Below are 16,943 nucleotides of genomic sequence, written 5' to 3'. Positions count from 1 at the left end.
TTTCTTTCCCTCTATTGGGGAGCAATTTTATGTCTTTCAGCTAGGGAGTCTTTTTTTAATTTAATTTTTGGACAATATATATAGCTCTTCCACCACAAAGTACCCCTAGTCCATCACCATATTACCTTGTGCTCCCCCTTCAGATACTCCCCTCCCAAATCTTTCCTTATCTCTCCTGTCCTGGTTCATCTTTCAAAGTTTTGTCTTTGTCTGAGTCTTCATTGCCCTTCAGTTCTTTGTTATTTGCCCTCAGTGTTGCTTTTCTACCTCTTTGTGTTCCACAACCTACATTATAATAAATTTTTGTGTTTTACTGATGTCTCTGGGAATTTCAATTTATCCTAAGCTCAGTGAAGTGAGGACTGGTTATATTTATTCACCTCTGAAGTGCAACTTTCAAGATGTCTGATAACTTAATAAGGACTAAAAGTTTCTTTTTGATTAATGATGATGGACAGAGAATGAATGAAAATTATATCTCTAGAAACTACATTATATGTAGATTGTGATATACATTCTAAAAAGATTTTCACACTAAATGTTAGAAATGAAAATGATTAATAGAGAAATATAACACAGGGAGTCTACATTCATAAGATCGTAACACTTTGCTGAGAGCACAGAATATTAAGGTTGATGTTTACTCATTCACTGAGATTCTCCATTTCAATTTCTTTTTCACTCTTCAATTTAAGAGGAAACAAACCATAGTTTCCCTAGAAGATCTAATTATAAATTTTCTCAGAGTGAATCAGATAAGGAGGAAAAAATTCCTCTCTTCATTGCTATTTATTTGTTAAAGTTTTACTGAGTTATTTCATCTTCTTTTATCCTTTTATTCATTCACTCAGTAATGTCATAAACCAGGCATTATGCTGCCTCATATAAACAACTATTAGCTAGCATGCAAGTATGCTATAAGTATGGGGTAACTATTGAATAAATTGAAGTTCCTGTCTGATATTTAAATTTTTTTATTAATTTGAGTTATCACATGTTCTAATGGGTTAACACTTGAAGATGGTGACATGTGTACAAAAATTTTGGAAATGTAATGTAACCTTGTTAGTTACCATCAAAGCTTCATGACCCGTTGATTTTATATCCTTAACACAGTGTGATAGCAAAGTGTTACAAGCAACATATTACCCATTAGTTAAGATACAAACAAATTTACTAAAGAAAATTTCTTAGATTTTAGTTATAATGAACTAACATTTAGGCACATATACAAAGACACATATTATGCTTGTACATACATAGATATACACATAAATATCTGTGTGTAATGTGTGCATGTATATGTATGTATGTATGCATATATATATATAGATATAGATATAGATATATATATAATGCCCAACAGAGCCCTGTTCAATAAATAGCAATGTCATCATTTTTACCTTCAGTCATCATTGTGTAACTGTGCAGCTGTTAAGAGCATGGATGAGAAAGTTATCCTCCAGTTATCTGTCATTAATATACTTGTTTTGTTGACTACCCATTTCTGTCAGGTTCCTCATTCATAAAATATGGATAATTATGGTGCTTACCTCTTTGGATTGTTACAGTGATTACTCTTTAAACCAACATATTTTATTATTTTTCATATTTACACTTGGTAGAGAAGCTTAGAATAAAAACACATAGATAAAGATGGTAAAAGTAAGCCCTAATTTTGTTAGGATATTCTGAATGTGCAAATGGTTTAAGTTTTGTCATTTCCTTATACCTGTTTCTACTCCATAACATGTAAAATCTATCATGAGAGCAGTTAATGTTTTGATTCATCATGTAAATGCTTTTCTTTTAAATTAATATGGCAGATTTAGCAAACATTGGAGTATATGTGTGTGTGTATATATATATCTCCTCCCCACAATTTTTGATGAGGTCATCCAGAATGTCCTCTAATCTTCCTCAGTTGAATCAACTTCAATCTCCAGGCACATTTATTTGTCATCTGGAATGTTTTCCTACTACACAATTTCTAATGGCATTTTCATCTGGGCATTTCGCAAGGTATAGATTAAGGGATTAACATGGGAGTTATCATAGAGTAGAACACAGCAACTGCTTTATCAATGGGTAATGCACTGCCGGTCTCAGGTACACAATTATGCAGGGCACAAAGAACATGATGACTACTGTGATGTGGGAGACACAGGTGGAGAGGGCTTTCTGCCTTGCCTCTGCACTCTGGCTTTTTAGGGAGTGCAAAAAAACGACATAGGAGACTATCAAGAGGAGAAAGTTCAACAGACAGATGAAACCACTGTTGGCAGCAACAAAGAGTCCTAGGGCATGGGTATCCGTGCAGGCCAGATTGAGCAAAGGATTCAGATCACACATAAAGTGATCTATGACATTGGGGCCACAGAAGGGCAGACGGAAGATGAAGAGGATCTGTATGGCTCCATGAAGAAAGCCTCCCACCCACACTACTCCCATTAGCACGTCACACACCTGTTGTTTCATGATGGTTGCATAGTGTAAGGGCTTGCAGATGGCCACATAGCGGTCGTAGGCCATCACAGTGAGCAGGATGACCTCAGAGCCGCCTAAGAAATGATCCGCAAAGACTTGGGTCAGGCATCCGTTGAACGGGATTGTCTTGTTTTCAAAGAGTGAATCTATAATAAGTTTAGGAGTACTGACAGAAGTATAGCAGGCATCAATAAAGGAGAGATAGGCCAGGAAAAATACATGGGGGATGCTGACAATGAGCTGGCAATGATGGTGACCACAATGAGCAAATTTCCTACCACAGAGGTGATGTAGATGAGGAAAAACACAACAAATACAATTTTCTGCATCTTGGATCCTCTGAGAGCCCAAGTAGAACAAATTCTGTGACATTGTTTCTAGTCTCCATATATATTTGAATACTTATTACATTACCTGAAAAAAGAAATTATGTGTTAGTATTGCAATGCTGAATCTGTTAAACTTATTCATTCTAATAAATGTTAAATGCCTGGATCCCATTGGATTTTGACTTTTATGATGTTTTGGATTCTGGGGTTTTTAACTAAAAAAATAGTTCTAGTTTTTGAAGAAGACTCAAATTGCCTCCCAAGTGAAATATTTGATAAAAGTATATGCATGAGGAACATTTGTTATCAAATAAGTAAGATGCAATGTGTACCTGTGATTATCTGAGATAACAGCCTGGCATGAAAGAGTGGATTGTATACACAGTGGCAGGTTAGTCAGGAAAGGGTATTATATCATTGTAATATATATATATATATATATATATATATATCAATGATACTATATCATTGTAAAGTTAATAAACTTTTCTTTATTCCTAGGAAATAGTAAACCATGGTTTAGAAATTGAGAATACGTGTGGAAACATGAAGAGAAATTTAAAGAAGGGAAACCATGGATATAACTTCACTAAAGGTCTCTGCATAATTCTGAGTGAAGTGGGCTCAAATTTAGGAAGGCAGAGATAGAAATTCCAGTTAGGAGGTTATTTATAATAGTTGATATAAGGAAAATAGGACTTTGGTAATGTAAATAAGATGAAGTATATAGGAGCATCTGTAAAAGAACTGAAATGTATTTGACTCAATCCAATAATTTCATATATATATATATATATATATAGTTAAATGATTGATTGTTATGTGAAAGATCAAGTGTCTCTCACGTATGATTCTGTACAAGACTGATAGAAATCACTGTGGCTGGTATCACTTATCCATTTTGCAGATGTGAAAATAGTCTTAGATTTGTGTTGACAATAATATTAAGAATTACATTACTTAAACCATAAAGAGTGTATTCCAAGTGTCCCAAGAGCAAGCAGAACCAAGATTAGGTCAGAAAATACTTTTTAAACTTTCTTTCCTCAAATTCTTCCGCATGCCCCAAATTGCTATAATTAACAATATTGAACTATAAATGGCCTTCTTACATGAACCATAATAATTATAATTACTTTATTACTACCTCAGACACAAATGCAGATGAGCTAATTTCAGAGTAAAAAAAAATACCCAAAAAAGCAAAGACATACACACGGGCACATTTGAACAGCCAAAAATCAAGTCAAATGTGGGATGGCATTCATTGAAAGTTCCTTTTATCTTGGCTTCTCCCTCTGACCCAGGTCTCACTACTCCAATCCCCCTCCAAACCATTGGTTCTTATCTCTTCCGCAATAGGAAATGATTATTTTTGAAAATGACAATTTTGAAAATGACTATCACAGTGGTCAAGTGCTTTGGTTTGAAAAGAAAAAAGACCAATTTAAAACTTTATTTTTCTGTCTGTATGTTCTTTTTATATGGGGGGACATTTAATAACATATAACATATTTTTGCCCCTCATCTATAAAGCAACATTAATACCTACCTCACAGGATTTTATATTAATAAGGAAACATATATGAATATATCCATGGCTATGTAAACACATATGGATTTTCATCTGTATTTTTTTGTGTGCAGGTACACCTAGGAGAGAGAAAAAAATTACATTTTGAGTAATAATAGTCAGAAAATGTTAACAAATCAGTAAGGTCAGAAAGAAACATCTTCAATATAATTGTGCACTTTCTATGTGGGAAATGTATTTAAATTTCATTTTTGATGAGTTTTGATTACTATAGGGGGTATCTCAGGGTGTCTCATGTCAAGGAACTGGAACCTACAATTTACTTAATCTCCATGGCCAAGTTTTCATCTGTCAAATGTAATAGTTCCAACTATCTTTTGAATAATTGGGGTGGGGATGAAATGTTTTATCACGCACTTAAAGCACAATAAAACATAATTACTACATGGAAATTAACAATGTTTAATAAAAATCAGCACTATTAAAAAATCTTACCTTCTAGTCTTAAAGAACTTAATGCTGTTTGGGAATGTTCACAAATAATCCCAACTTTAAACTGACCTTTGGCTAGTAGATCCAACATGAAAGAAATATCACACTTGGAATGAGAGTATTTTGATAATTCAAAATCAAATCAATAGTTGTTATGAAGGCTGTCTATAATCACAACTTCCCTTCTAGATTAAATCCTCAGAACATTTCCTAAAAAAAGTAGCATTTGAATTTAGAAGGGATTTGTTGGAAGCACTGGAGAACTGCTGCAGGTGGCTCTGGTCCCACAGTCAAGGAGCAGAAAATGTGCAGCAAACACATTCACATGTGTCATTTAGCTCAGGAGGAATCTTGCTCTTCAAAACGTGATCAGCCAAAGTAAATTCCAGCTTGCACTGCATGGGTATTTAAAGAGATTCCCTTTGAAACTCTTAAAGGGAGATGCTTCTTCTTCTCTCAGGAATTAATTATCTCCTTTGATGGAAAGACTTTGACTTAGAAGCAGGTATTCTGGAGAGACAAGTTTGAGAAACACCCATTTTTGAGTGGGGAATTGTATTCCCTACACTTGAAACCTGAACACATGGAGCCTCATTTCTCTCTGTGAACACAAGTTTCTAAGACATCTGAGTGTCATGTGACTAGCAAGGTGACATAATTTCAAGTGGGGACATCTGATGTAGCCCCCATGTGTATTCACATGGGTTTTCTTATCAATGTTAAGCCTTTTCTAGTAACCCACTAACAATTGCTTAAGAGCTAGAGCTATGAGACTAAACTTAATGGCAGCCACTTTAAAGTACTTTACTGCGAAATGCTGTTTTGCACATTCATCTGAGGAGTGCAGAAGTCAACAAAAATGTGCGTCCCTTTTAGTTATCTGTAGGACTCACAGTCTGGTTAGTGTGAAATTCTAGGCACCATTACAAATGTAGAGAGTAATCTACAACACAAGAAGAGAGTCCAGGCTTTCCACAACTTTGTCAATTTGTATCACTGATGTTTTTCTTTCCCCAAATCATGTTTACTGAGGGAAAGTGGGTTTACATACTTCATCTGTTTCAGGGTTTATAGGTTGAAACCTCTACAAATGTAAATTTTCATGCCTCGCCCACCACCAGTGTACCTGCAAGTCTCCACCATGTCTTATAGGCCCCTTCATCGCACCCCATGTCCCCCTCAATTGCCACAGTTTTGTAATCATATGTTAAGAGTTTATTATTGATTTGGTCTTGACTGATCTTTTTTATATTTTCTCTATATCTCTCAAATAAGTGAGATCCTTTGCAGTGTGCAAGTTTGGGTTTCCCTAGGGTGTGCCTTAGTTTTATATTAACAAAATAATCCCAATTATTCTCTATCTGTATCTGTTACCCTATGTCTCTATATTTGTGGCTCTGTAGTTTTCCATATGAGAGATTGAATGGCTGGATTTGGAATTCATGAGTCCTAGAAATTCCCCTTCAAATCACAGAGACAGAGCTTAGTTTCTTCTTGTTACAGAGAAGTACTCAAAAGCCTGCTTTTTATTATTAAAACTTTCTAGATAGCCTAATTTCTATCTATATTCTTATGGTAGTTTCTTAAGTTTAGTCACTATATTTGATGTGATTGTGTCATTTAGTGTTGCTAAAACTATTACAAATTGTGCTGTGCCATTTATTGCTTTCCTTACTTTCATTTATTCTTTTTCCTACCTCATCCCATATTTTCTTGAATGCTTACCTAATAATATTACAAGCTACATTAGATTCCTGCTATCTGCAGAAAGCTGGAAGGGTACGGAACAAAGTTTCCTAAACTATGCTTGATTATAGACTTTCTGGGCCTCCAGGGAAATAGTGCCTGAGACAAGTAATGCAAAAGTGGAAAATAAATACTCAAGAGGACCAAGCACTTCAACTTGGACAGTGGTTTAACCACATTGGTCTGGGTCTGTGTATAAACACTTTGGGAATACAGTTACTCAGGCTTGTTCATTATCACTGAAATTTATATTCTGTTCTGAACAAATTTTCTTCAGGTGTAGGATAAAATAGATATTGCTGGGACCTCAATAGTTCTGCAGATTTTTAAATATGCATTTCACTTATCTTTTTAGTGTAAGCTTGTATTTTGGTGTCAAGTATGCATTCAAAATTCATAGCCTGCTTTCCTGGGGCAATTTACATCACATCTCTGATAGTTTTAGTGAACTTTTGAAGTCCATTTCTCTGGAAAACCTTTAGAAGGATAAGTGATATTTCTGAAACTTTTTCTAAGAACACATTTGGATAGGTTTGAATTTCTACTTTGTAATTTGCTGCATTTTGCTTCTTTGCGACACTGAAGGCAATGGGCAGAATGAGCATCTGAGGATGGAGGGTTCCCTGGTGAAGCCACAGAGTCCCTGACAGTCAGTCAGATCTGATGACCAGAGATTCTGCCACAACACCTTGGTTTGGGAAGGGTCACCCAGCCACAGACAAATGGCATGCTTCTTGTTCTTGCGTATGATTTCATTCTGAAGACTATTACTTTTCCTGTAGCATAGATAATTTGGTTGACATAAAAATGTATTGGCATACTTTATTTTATTGTGAATTATTTACAAGGAGTTTCCACTTAAGAAAAGGAGAGTTAAGTAAAGATTTTTTCAAGTTGGCAGGGACTTTGTGCCTCAAATTCATCCTTGCATACATTCCTCCATACTACTTTTAAGAAATAGATGGATTTTTGCTCCAACAACTAACACCTATGAAGACTTCCGGATATTCCAAAACACCTTATATACTAAAATAGCCTAGTTTCATCTGAGTCATCTAAGGTAAGTTCACAACATGGTCCATTCTCACAGACTAGGAGAATGCTGGGATATATGGTTGAAATTTCTATACTTATTTGGACAACATTACCCAAATGCATGCATAATTTTTACCCAAAAGTAACAAATGAATGTATGAATTGACTATTTTATTTTAGTAGTGCAAAAGGATCAGGCAAGTGATGACTATGAAAAAAGACTTCAAATGCTAAGCTATCATCAAACAATGGGTTTTTACTAAGATTGCTGAATTTACTAATAGGTTGTTGAATCTGAAGTTTCCCTGATAGAACTTATTAAATCCATGTTATAAGTATTCTTGTTTTTCTTTGTTTTTCTAATGGATTTGTTTGTATGTATGTACATAACAATTTCTGTAGTTGTTAAACAATTTACTCAAAGGAAAAATGTAATAAGAGTGTAGCGAAGTGTTTTACCATGCATGTAATGGGGTATTTAAAATTATCCCATGTATTCCTCATTACATTTTGAACTATGTAATGATATTTTCAATGCATAGAGGAGGAAAATGAGCCTTAAAAACAGATTTCAATATTAGCTTCGGGACCATGTCAGTTATTTGTTTCACCTACCTCAAAATTTTTATCTCCATGTTGCCAGTGTTCTAAGCACTGTTAATAGTAGCTGTTCAATATTCTTTATTCCTTAAATGTGGCTTGAAGTTTTACATGCAAGGTTTCATTAAAATCATTTGGTTATCTTACAATAATAATTTTCCTCAACCCACTTCTCTTTTTTCCCTTTTCCCTCTGCTAAGAGCACTAACCATATAACAAGTTCTCCAAGAAAAGAGTATGTGGGTTTAAGAACTCTTGTAGATTAAAAGTCAAGGGTGATCTAGAAAACAAACTTGAATACTGACTTGGGGAATTGTACTTTTATAAAAATGAAGAAAAATTACTTTAAATGTTTTAGAATCAGAAGATTATATAGTGCCTGTTTATATTAAATGCTCAATACTTGTTTACACATCTAAGTACTCAGGAGACAGACTGGAGTCTGTCACCCACCAGCTTGTATATTCTTTGCTACTCACATAAACTGAAAATAATCTTTTCACTGCTGCCCTTCATTGCTCCGGAGGGGAGAAAAATCTTTCTTCACCTTCTCAATTTATTTGGCAGCTCTAACAATTAAAGTGACATTACGAGAGATTAAGAGGAGACACAGAAAAAAAATTAAATCCATACATGTGGAGACCTTATAGGTAGGGGGAATGACCAAAGAAGTCAGTTTACACACATTTTTGACAAAGACACAATAAATTTGTGCAGATTCACGAGGCAGGTGGATTTGAGGGAGACTTTTGGATTTGAGGTCTCCAATTAGCAAGGCACTCACTAGAGATAAATACAGAGCTCTTTAGGCCCTGAGTTCCCTGACTCTATAATGAGGACTTTGCTCTAACTCTAGTACGGGGAGGGCACCTTTCACATGGAGATCTAAAGAGGCTCAAAGTGTCCTTTTTTTAATTTTTTTTAAGATTTATTTATTTATGCATACAAGAAGTGGGGTACAAGTCCAGAGGTGCAGGGGATGAGAGCATTTACCAGAGACAGAGCAGGGGGCAGAACAGGCAGATTAACTAAACTACACTGCTGAGAGGAGCAGCAGGTGAGACAGGAGAGGTCTGCTGTGCCATGTGTGTCACTTCCCTGGCCGGAGATCAAACTCATGCTGTTGTGGCTGGAGATAACTTGGCAGTGTCGATACTTTAAACCCTGCACCACCAGGCCACCCTCCAACTTTTCAAACATTTAAAACACCTTAGTTTCTGTTAACTCCTTTGTTCCTGGACACACTATGATTGATAATTATTTCCTTATGTAGTAAAAAGGAAAATAAGAATCCTTCTAGTAATACTGAAAACAAAGTAGAAACTAAAGTTTTCTACTTTATGAATTTAGTTTTGGATTATAATTTAACATAGAATTAATGCCTACAGTGTGGGTCATAAATTATTACCAGTAGCTTTCAACTTTTGGAATATAATCCCTACAAAAGACTATGAATAGCTTAAATGAAGAGTTTGTGAGTCACTAGAGTGGGCCTTTCCAAATAATCTTACAACAAAAGCATTATGTGTTCTTTAAATAAATCTCAAGGGGCCCAGATATGACTGTCACTTCCAGTCCAAACTAAGGTCATAAGGGGGCTAGCTTTTAGAAAACCCACTGAAATCAAATGATTCCTCATCAGTAAGCAAAATAGCTACTGGGAAGTGTTTTCTTCTTACCTTAATTTCATTTATCATTAGTTAATGATTTAAGATATAAACTGGATATGAAACATGCCAGTCTTTGGATTTCTCATTTATTTATTATTGTAACAAACATGACTGACAGTAGTGAACTAGACTCAGAGTTTGTCTTCAACTGACCTTTCCTAACATGTTTTATTGACATTAGTTCCTGTTTTTTTTTTTTTTTAAAGATTTATTTATTTATTTTACAAGCACAGGGTACAGTCAGAAGCATGGGAGGGTGAGAGAATTCACCAGAGCCAGAGCAGGGAGCAGAACAGACAGACTGACGAAATACACTGCTGAGGGGAGCAGTGGGCAGCAGGAGAGGTCTGTGCGCCATGTGGAACCCTCACCTGGTGGCCAGGGATCGAACTGGTGCTGCAGAGGCTGCAGGCAGCTTCACAACCCAGCGCTCAACCGCTGCGCCAGCGGGGAGGCCTGACATTAATTCTTTATGATTGTATGTAAGACATGAAATTTCTAGCAAAAGTCATGACATTTGCACAAGTAAAAAATAATTGGGAAGCTTAAAAATCTTATTATCATATCAATTGCCTTTGCAAATGTCAGTAAGAATATGATTATAATTTAATTGTCTACATCAGATAAAATGTGATCTGAAAAATAAATGAAATTTATTTAATGACATTCTTTCTCTTGCTGTGTAATTATTAGCCATTTCTGGGCTGTTTATAGTAACAATTACACTGGTTTAGCATGACCCATTAACAACTTTTGATTGACAGCAAAGGGTAGTATTATGCTCTATGCAAATTCAAGTCCAGCATCTCAAGATAAGCTGTTTAAAGACATTTAAATTTCTTCAAAATTCTTTGCCAGGTAATCCAGTAAATATGATCACTAATTTTAAAGTAACTATGATGACCAAATGTATAAGTACAAGAATTGAGAGTAGTCAAAAACTTTTTTGTTAATTTAGGTCAATTAGTCTATAATATAATTAGCAGGAACAAAATATTTTTATTTTTAAAAATAATATGTAAATATTAAATCATTATTGGCAATATTAAATAATATGTGTAATTATTATTGTCTAATACAGCATTCACAATTTTTCCATAATGGATTTTTAATCTAAGAGACATGACAAAGAGGAAAAACATTTAATTCAATAAACCAAGTTAAACTAATATTAATACTCATATGTATTTCTTTTAGTACGTTTTATATTTTTTGTTCATACTATTAACATTTTAAGAAATCTGTTTTTCTTTTTTCAATATAGGACTCTTCTGCACAATATAAACAAAATTCAAATACATGGAACTCCAGAGAAACATCTCAGAATTCATTCTTTTAGGACTTTCTTATGACAAAAACACTCAAATATTCTGTTTTGTGTTCTTCTTACTCTGTTATATTGCCCTGTTGGTAGGAAATCTTGTGATCCTTGTCTCCATTCAATTCAGTCCTCTTTTTTACCAACCAATGTACTATTTCCTCATCCACTTGTCATCCATGGATATTTGTTATACCTCCACTGTTACACCCAAATTAATTGGGGATCTGCTGGTGGAAAGAAAGACCATTTCCTATAGTAGCTGCATGTTGCAGGTCTTTACCATGCATTTTTTTGGAGGAGTTGAAGTTTTCATTATTATTGCTATGGCTTATGATCGCTATGTTGCCATCTGCAAACCTCTCCACTACATGCTTATCATGAACAGGACAAGATGCAATCTTCTGGTCTTAGCTGCTTGGGTTGGTGGAGGTGTCCATTCCTTTCCTCAATTTTCTATGGCTATCACACTGCCCTTCTGTGGTCCTAATGAAATTGATCACTATTTTTGTGATATTTTTCCTCTGTTAAAAGTTGCCTGTACTGATACCTACATCACAGGCATCCTTGTAATTACCTTTTCAGGTATCATTTCTTTAGTTACCTTTGTTGGTTTATTTCTTTCTTACGGCATTATACTGTTCACACTAAGAAATCAGTCTGCTGAGGGAAGACGCAAAGCCCTGTCCACCTGTTGGTCTCATATCACTGTGGTCATCTTATTCTTTGCTCCTGTTATTTTCATCTACCTTAGACCTCCTACTACGTACCCTGAGGACAAATTTTTGCACTATTTTACACCATTGTTGCTCCTATGTTCAATCCTTTGATCTACACTTTGAGAAATACAGAGATGAAGAACACCATGAGGAAACTTTGGTGTCAAACGTTATTTTTGAAAGGAAACACATACTAATTTGAAGAAGCTTATGATTTGGATTAGTACCTTAGTCAAGTAAAAAGAGTAGAGATGAGTGATGGACCTAGGAAACTTGCTTAGAGTTACCATTCAAATATCTATCTTGAATGGGAAAAAATGAGAGATATAGGACTAAATTTTTAAGTAATTACTAATTGAATTATAAAGCTTGCATACCATAATAATTGGAAACTAAGTTGATTTGTGGTAATTACAGATAGTATATATAGGGTTACATGTATGAAAAAATCAATTACTAGAGGAAAACAATTACCAAAGAAAATATGGTTATATATTGATCAATTAATTATAAAGACAATATTTTATGAGAATTGTATTAAAATGTTTGTCTTATGTTCAAACTACATAGTGTCTCACACTTTGTGTTAAGGAGGAAGCTAAAATCTAAAAGTATATTTTTATACTATTACATTTAAATTTATTGTGGAATATTATACAGATGCATTTCTAGTATAGAAATCAGTTGTGTAAAAAAGAAATATTTTCAGTAGAATCTGTTTGAAAGCAAGTCAAACATTCTTGACCTCACTTTTATTTTTTTTTAATATTAAATTTTATTTTTATATTCTCCCATACAATTGACCTCACTTTTAAATAAATAATAGCTTGTGGTGACAGAGAATGTGTAATTCAGATACTGAATCAAAAGTACTGCAACTCCACCTTTTGACTAAAGTTTAACAACATTTCCTATAATTTTATGGAACTGTTTAATACATTTTTTTACCCACCGAATATGATTAAATTTTTAAGTAAATTGATGGTAATTGGATCCAGAACCTGGAATATTTTCTCACTACAATTAAAAAAAAAACTAGAAGAAACAAATAGTATGTGCTCTCACAACTCACAAAGGCACATACTGAAACTTAAATGCATATTACAGAATAAAGAAGTCAATTTGCACATGCTACCTAATCTGTCATAGGAACTACATGATCTCTGGATAAATCAAAGCACTGGAGACAGCAAAGAGGTAGTGGGACTCCAAAGACTGGGCACAGGAGGAGTTAGCAATGAATAAGAGGATAAAAGAGTATTTTTAGGACAGTAAAAGTGTTACTACATTGTGAATGTTGTACACCAAGTGTGAAACTATGAACTTTAGTTTATGTAACTTATTGATTTTTGCTAATAATGATGCATAATACAGATTCATTTCATAAATATCACACTCTGGAGGGGGAGGTTATTCCAATGTGGTGACAATGATTATATAGAAACCTCTGTTCTTTCACTACATTTTACTGAAAATAAAGTTTATTGCATAAAATATATTTTGTGGGGCGTCCCTGGTGGTGCAGCAGGTAGAGCACAGCACTGTAAAGCAGTCTGCTGCCTCTGCAGCATGGATTTGATTCCCAGCCGGCCAGGCAGGGAGATTCCCACATGGTGTGGCAGACCTCTCCTGTCTTGCCCAGTGCTCCCCTCAGCAGTGCATTTTGGTCATCTGCCTGTTTTTTGTCCCCACTCTGTCTCTGGTGAATCCTTTCACCCTCCTGCATCTCTGGCCTGTACCCAGCTCTTGTATAAAATTAAATAAATCTTTAAAAAATATATCTATATATATATGTATATATAGTGGCATAGGTTATTGCTTTTCAACTATAATGAAGCAGAGATATCTGAGAAATATGTCATGAGGAGACCAAAGGAAACTGTTATGATAGGATTTTGGAGCACCCTTAATAGGATTAGAACTAAGATTTCTTAAGCAAATAGCAAATGTCAAAACACAGAGGGAACTGGATCAGTGATTTATGAAAGCAATATATAATTAAGATACTGAAAGAATTTTAGAATAAATACTTACAATGGAACTGTTATGATCATTTTGGAGACATGGTAAAAAGAATGTTAAATAGCAGTGACATAATGAGAGAAATACAATTACAATTACAAAAACAATTGTAAAAATATTATAGTAAAGAGGAATTGAATCTCAGAAGTTACTGATACAATGAGTAGAAAATAAGAATTTTGTTCCTGGAAAATTTATATTGACTGTTTATGAAATAGGAAAATAAGCCCTCATGTTTAAATGGATGCACGGTATAAAGACAAGGGTAATTTTATTGAAGAAAATTAAAATGGTAATTTTATTGAAGAAAATTAACAAGAATTCAATATAACACCTTTCCTTATTTGAGTATGGACACTGATATCACATATATATGACATTCTTTAATGTTACTCACAGTTGTTATTTGTAACAAACTAAGTAACGTCTGTAAGACCCCAAATTTAAATGTGTCTTAGTGTAACTATCAGGAGGAAATTAAACCCAGCTATCCCTCAATGTCTACCATGACTAATACGATTAACTTAAATCACACAATCATCTTAATATATTTTGATTTATTATCATTACTACTACTACTTCTACTACTACTACTACTACTACTACTACTACTACTACCACAACCACCACCACTATTTTGCTCTGTAGTTTCAACTGAATCAGATTAAGTTCTACAAATTTTATTTTTGATATTTCAAATGCTTAATAAAATATTGTATGGTGTGTATAATAGAGAGAGAGACTAAATTTAGTGCCTACAAGTGAGGCTGAGGCCAAACAACCTGTGAATATTCAGTGATAGGAAAAAGAACTGAAGGTTTAACTACATAAAAGCATTGCTGTAGTTGGAGAGTTTTCTTCCTCTGATTTTTCCATACTTTTCTTTTTCACTTTTCATCTCTGCCAACTTTATGGAGAAAAGGACTCTTTATTATTTTATCTTCTCTTTCTTTGCCTCCCATTTTCCAAGCATAAGTTTCAGTAATGTTACTATCAGTATCAATGTATTAATTACATGGCAGGTCATAGGCTGTATGGAATTTTGTATTCTACACACTTAGCATTTTGATAGTAGTGGACACCTGAGCTGTGGTGTCTATGCTTGGCTCTCGTTCACTTATATTTCATCTCAGATTTCCGAAAGTTAATCTAAAGATTTATTTATTTATCCACACAAAACTGGGGTACCGGCCAGAGTTGTGGGGGGTGAGAGGATTCACCAGAGACAGAGTGGGGAACAGAACAGGCAGATTGACCTGAAATACACTGCTAAGGGGAGCAGCGGGCAAATCACGGGAGGTCTGCTTTGCCATGTGGGTATCTTCCTTGCTGGGGATTGAACTTGTGCTGCATTGGCTGTGGCTGGCTTCATAGGTTGCTTCTTTTTAATCCTTGTGCCACCAGGAAGGCCCTGAAAGTTAATCTAATACATTTAGAAGTTGCATGGTTTTCCACTATTTTCAAGAAAGCTAGACGAGCACAGAGAATCCAAGTTTATTGAAATTCACCTTCTGACTAGACTTATTGAACTTCTGGGAAATAGTGGGAGAAAACTAACACAAGTTTGAAAGGTAAACATCCAAGGGAGCCAGGGACATTGCCATGGACAGTGGCTTAACAACATTTGGCCAGGATGCATTCAAGAATGTCATTGGGGATATAATTACTTCAAGCCTTCCAAGACCTATTAATTTTGTGTTTTGCTTACATTTATATTTTGTTCTTCTGAACCACATTTTCTCAGACAGAGTCATAAAAACAGTTTGATTCCTAGAACCTAAATGTTGAGATAGTTTTGCTGGATTTTGAAAATATTTTTGATTATGTTTTATTCAGAGCTAGAAATGTGTCAAATATGGATTGGAAATGCCTGCTTTCCTGAGGGATGAAGATGCTCTTCTTGTACCATTGATACCTTTTATGAAAACTTGACATCCCCTTCCTTTGCAAGCTTGTGAAAGTTTTAGGACATGCTGAGATTTCCAGAATATTTTCAGAGAATCAGTTTGGATATTCATGAATTACCACTTTGGAGCGCTATTTTTTTTTTCTGGATTTGGTGTAGGAGACAAATTGTTAAAAGCATCTGAAGATAAAGTACATGCAGAGGGAGCCAAGAGCTGAACTAACAGTCGTTCAAATCTACTGTTTCTTGAATTATCCATGTCACCTTGGCAGGGGAAGTGTCCATTAAGTATGTTCTAGATTAACTATGTGTACTTTGAGCAATTTTACAGAATTTTACTTAAAAATTTCAACTTTCAGGCAGTGCATGATGTAGTGATTATTTTAGAAATGTTCTAGCTTTATTTATTTTCATTATTCATAAACAAAATTCCAATTATGATTAACATGGTTAAATTCATTTCATGTTTGAGTGAATTATGTCCCAAATGTGGTTGCATGTTTTCCTCCATATTACTATAAAAAGTGTCCAGCGTGTGCTTGAACATCTCCAATAATGAAGACATTCCTATATTTCAAAAAACCTTCCATCCTAAAATAGACTAGCTCCATCTGAATCAACGAAGGTAAGTTTATAAAACAGTGCATTCTCATACATTAAGGAAAAATTGGAATATGTGATGGAAACTTATTATTTAAGAATAAAAGCTTCCATTTAAATACAAATAGCATAACACAAATACATACATAATTTCAAGAAATAAAGTAATTGACTATAATTCTATCATACAAAAATATCAGGTAGTGGCATATTAAGAAATGACCTAAAATAACCATTTGATCTTCAAGTTAACAAGTTTTCACTGTCAGAATGTTAAAATTGAATCATATCTGGTTATTATTAAATGCATTAGAAATTTCTTTCCTCCCATACTCTCTCCTTCCCTCCTGCCCTCCCTACTCCCTTCCTTCTTTCCTTCCTTTCTTTTCTTTTTTCCTTGTAATGTGATGTCTCTTGCATGACCATTTCTGTAGTTGTTTATTGATGCCCTTAAGAAGAATCACTGTAAAAGGAAAATGACTGAG

The 16,943-nt window shown here is 34.5% G+C and overlaps 2 protein-coding genes and 1 pseudogene across 2 annotated transcripts in view; 2 read left to right on the top strand and 1 right to left on the bottom strand.

Annotated features, from left to right (window-relative positions):
- The window catches only part of LOC119254495 (olfactory receptor 4A47), a 409,525-nt gene that overhangs the window by 91,840 nt on the left and 300,742 nt on the right, over nucleotides 1-16,943 (top strand). The gene's annotated exons all lie outside the window — the stretch shown is intronic.
- LOC119254305 (olfactory receptor 4C46-like) lies at nucleotides 1,980-8,258 on the bottom strand (annotated as a pseudogene).
- On the top strand, nucleotides 11,361-12,127 carry LOC119254304 (olfactory receptor 4P4-like). Its single transcript, XM_037521418.1, is given in 2 exon segments — nucleotides 11,361-11,994; nucleotides 11,997-12,127. Coding segments are annotated over 2 exon segments (765 nt in total).

This window comes from Talpa occidentalis, unplaced genomic scaffold, assembly GCF_014898055.3.
Source record: "Talpa occidentalis isolate TD23 unplaced genomic scaffold, MPIMG_talOcc4v2.1 talOcc4.3, whole genome shotgun sequence".
In the NCBI taxonomy this organism is placed as follows: Eukaryota; Metazoa; Chordata; class Mammalia; order Eulipotyphla; family Talpidae; genus Talpa; species Talpa occidentalis.
The sequence above is the reverse complement of the archived record's forward strand: the minus strand, read 5'-3'. Positions and strand labels throughout refer to the sequence as shown.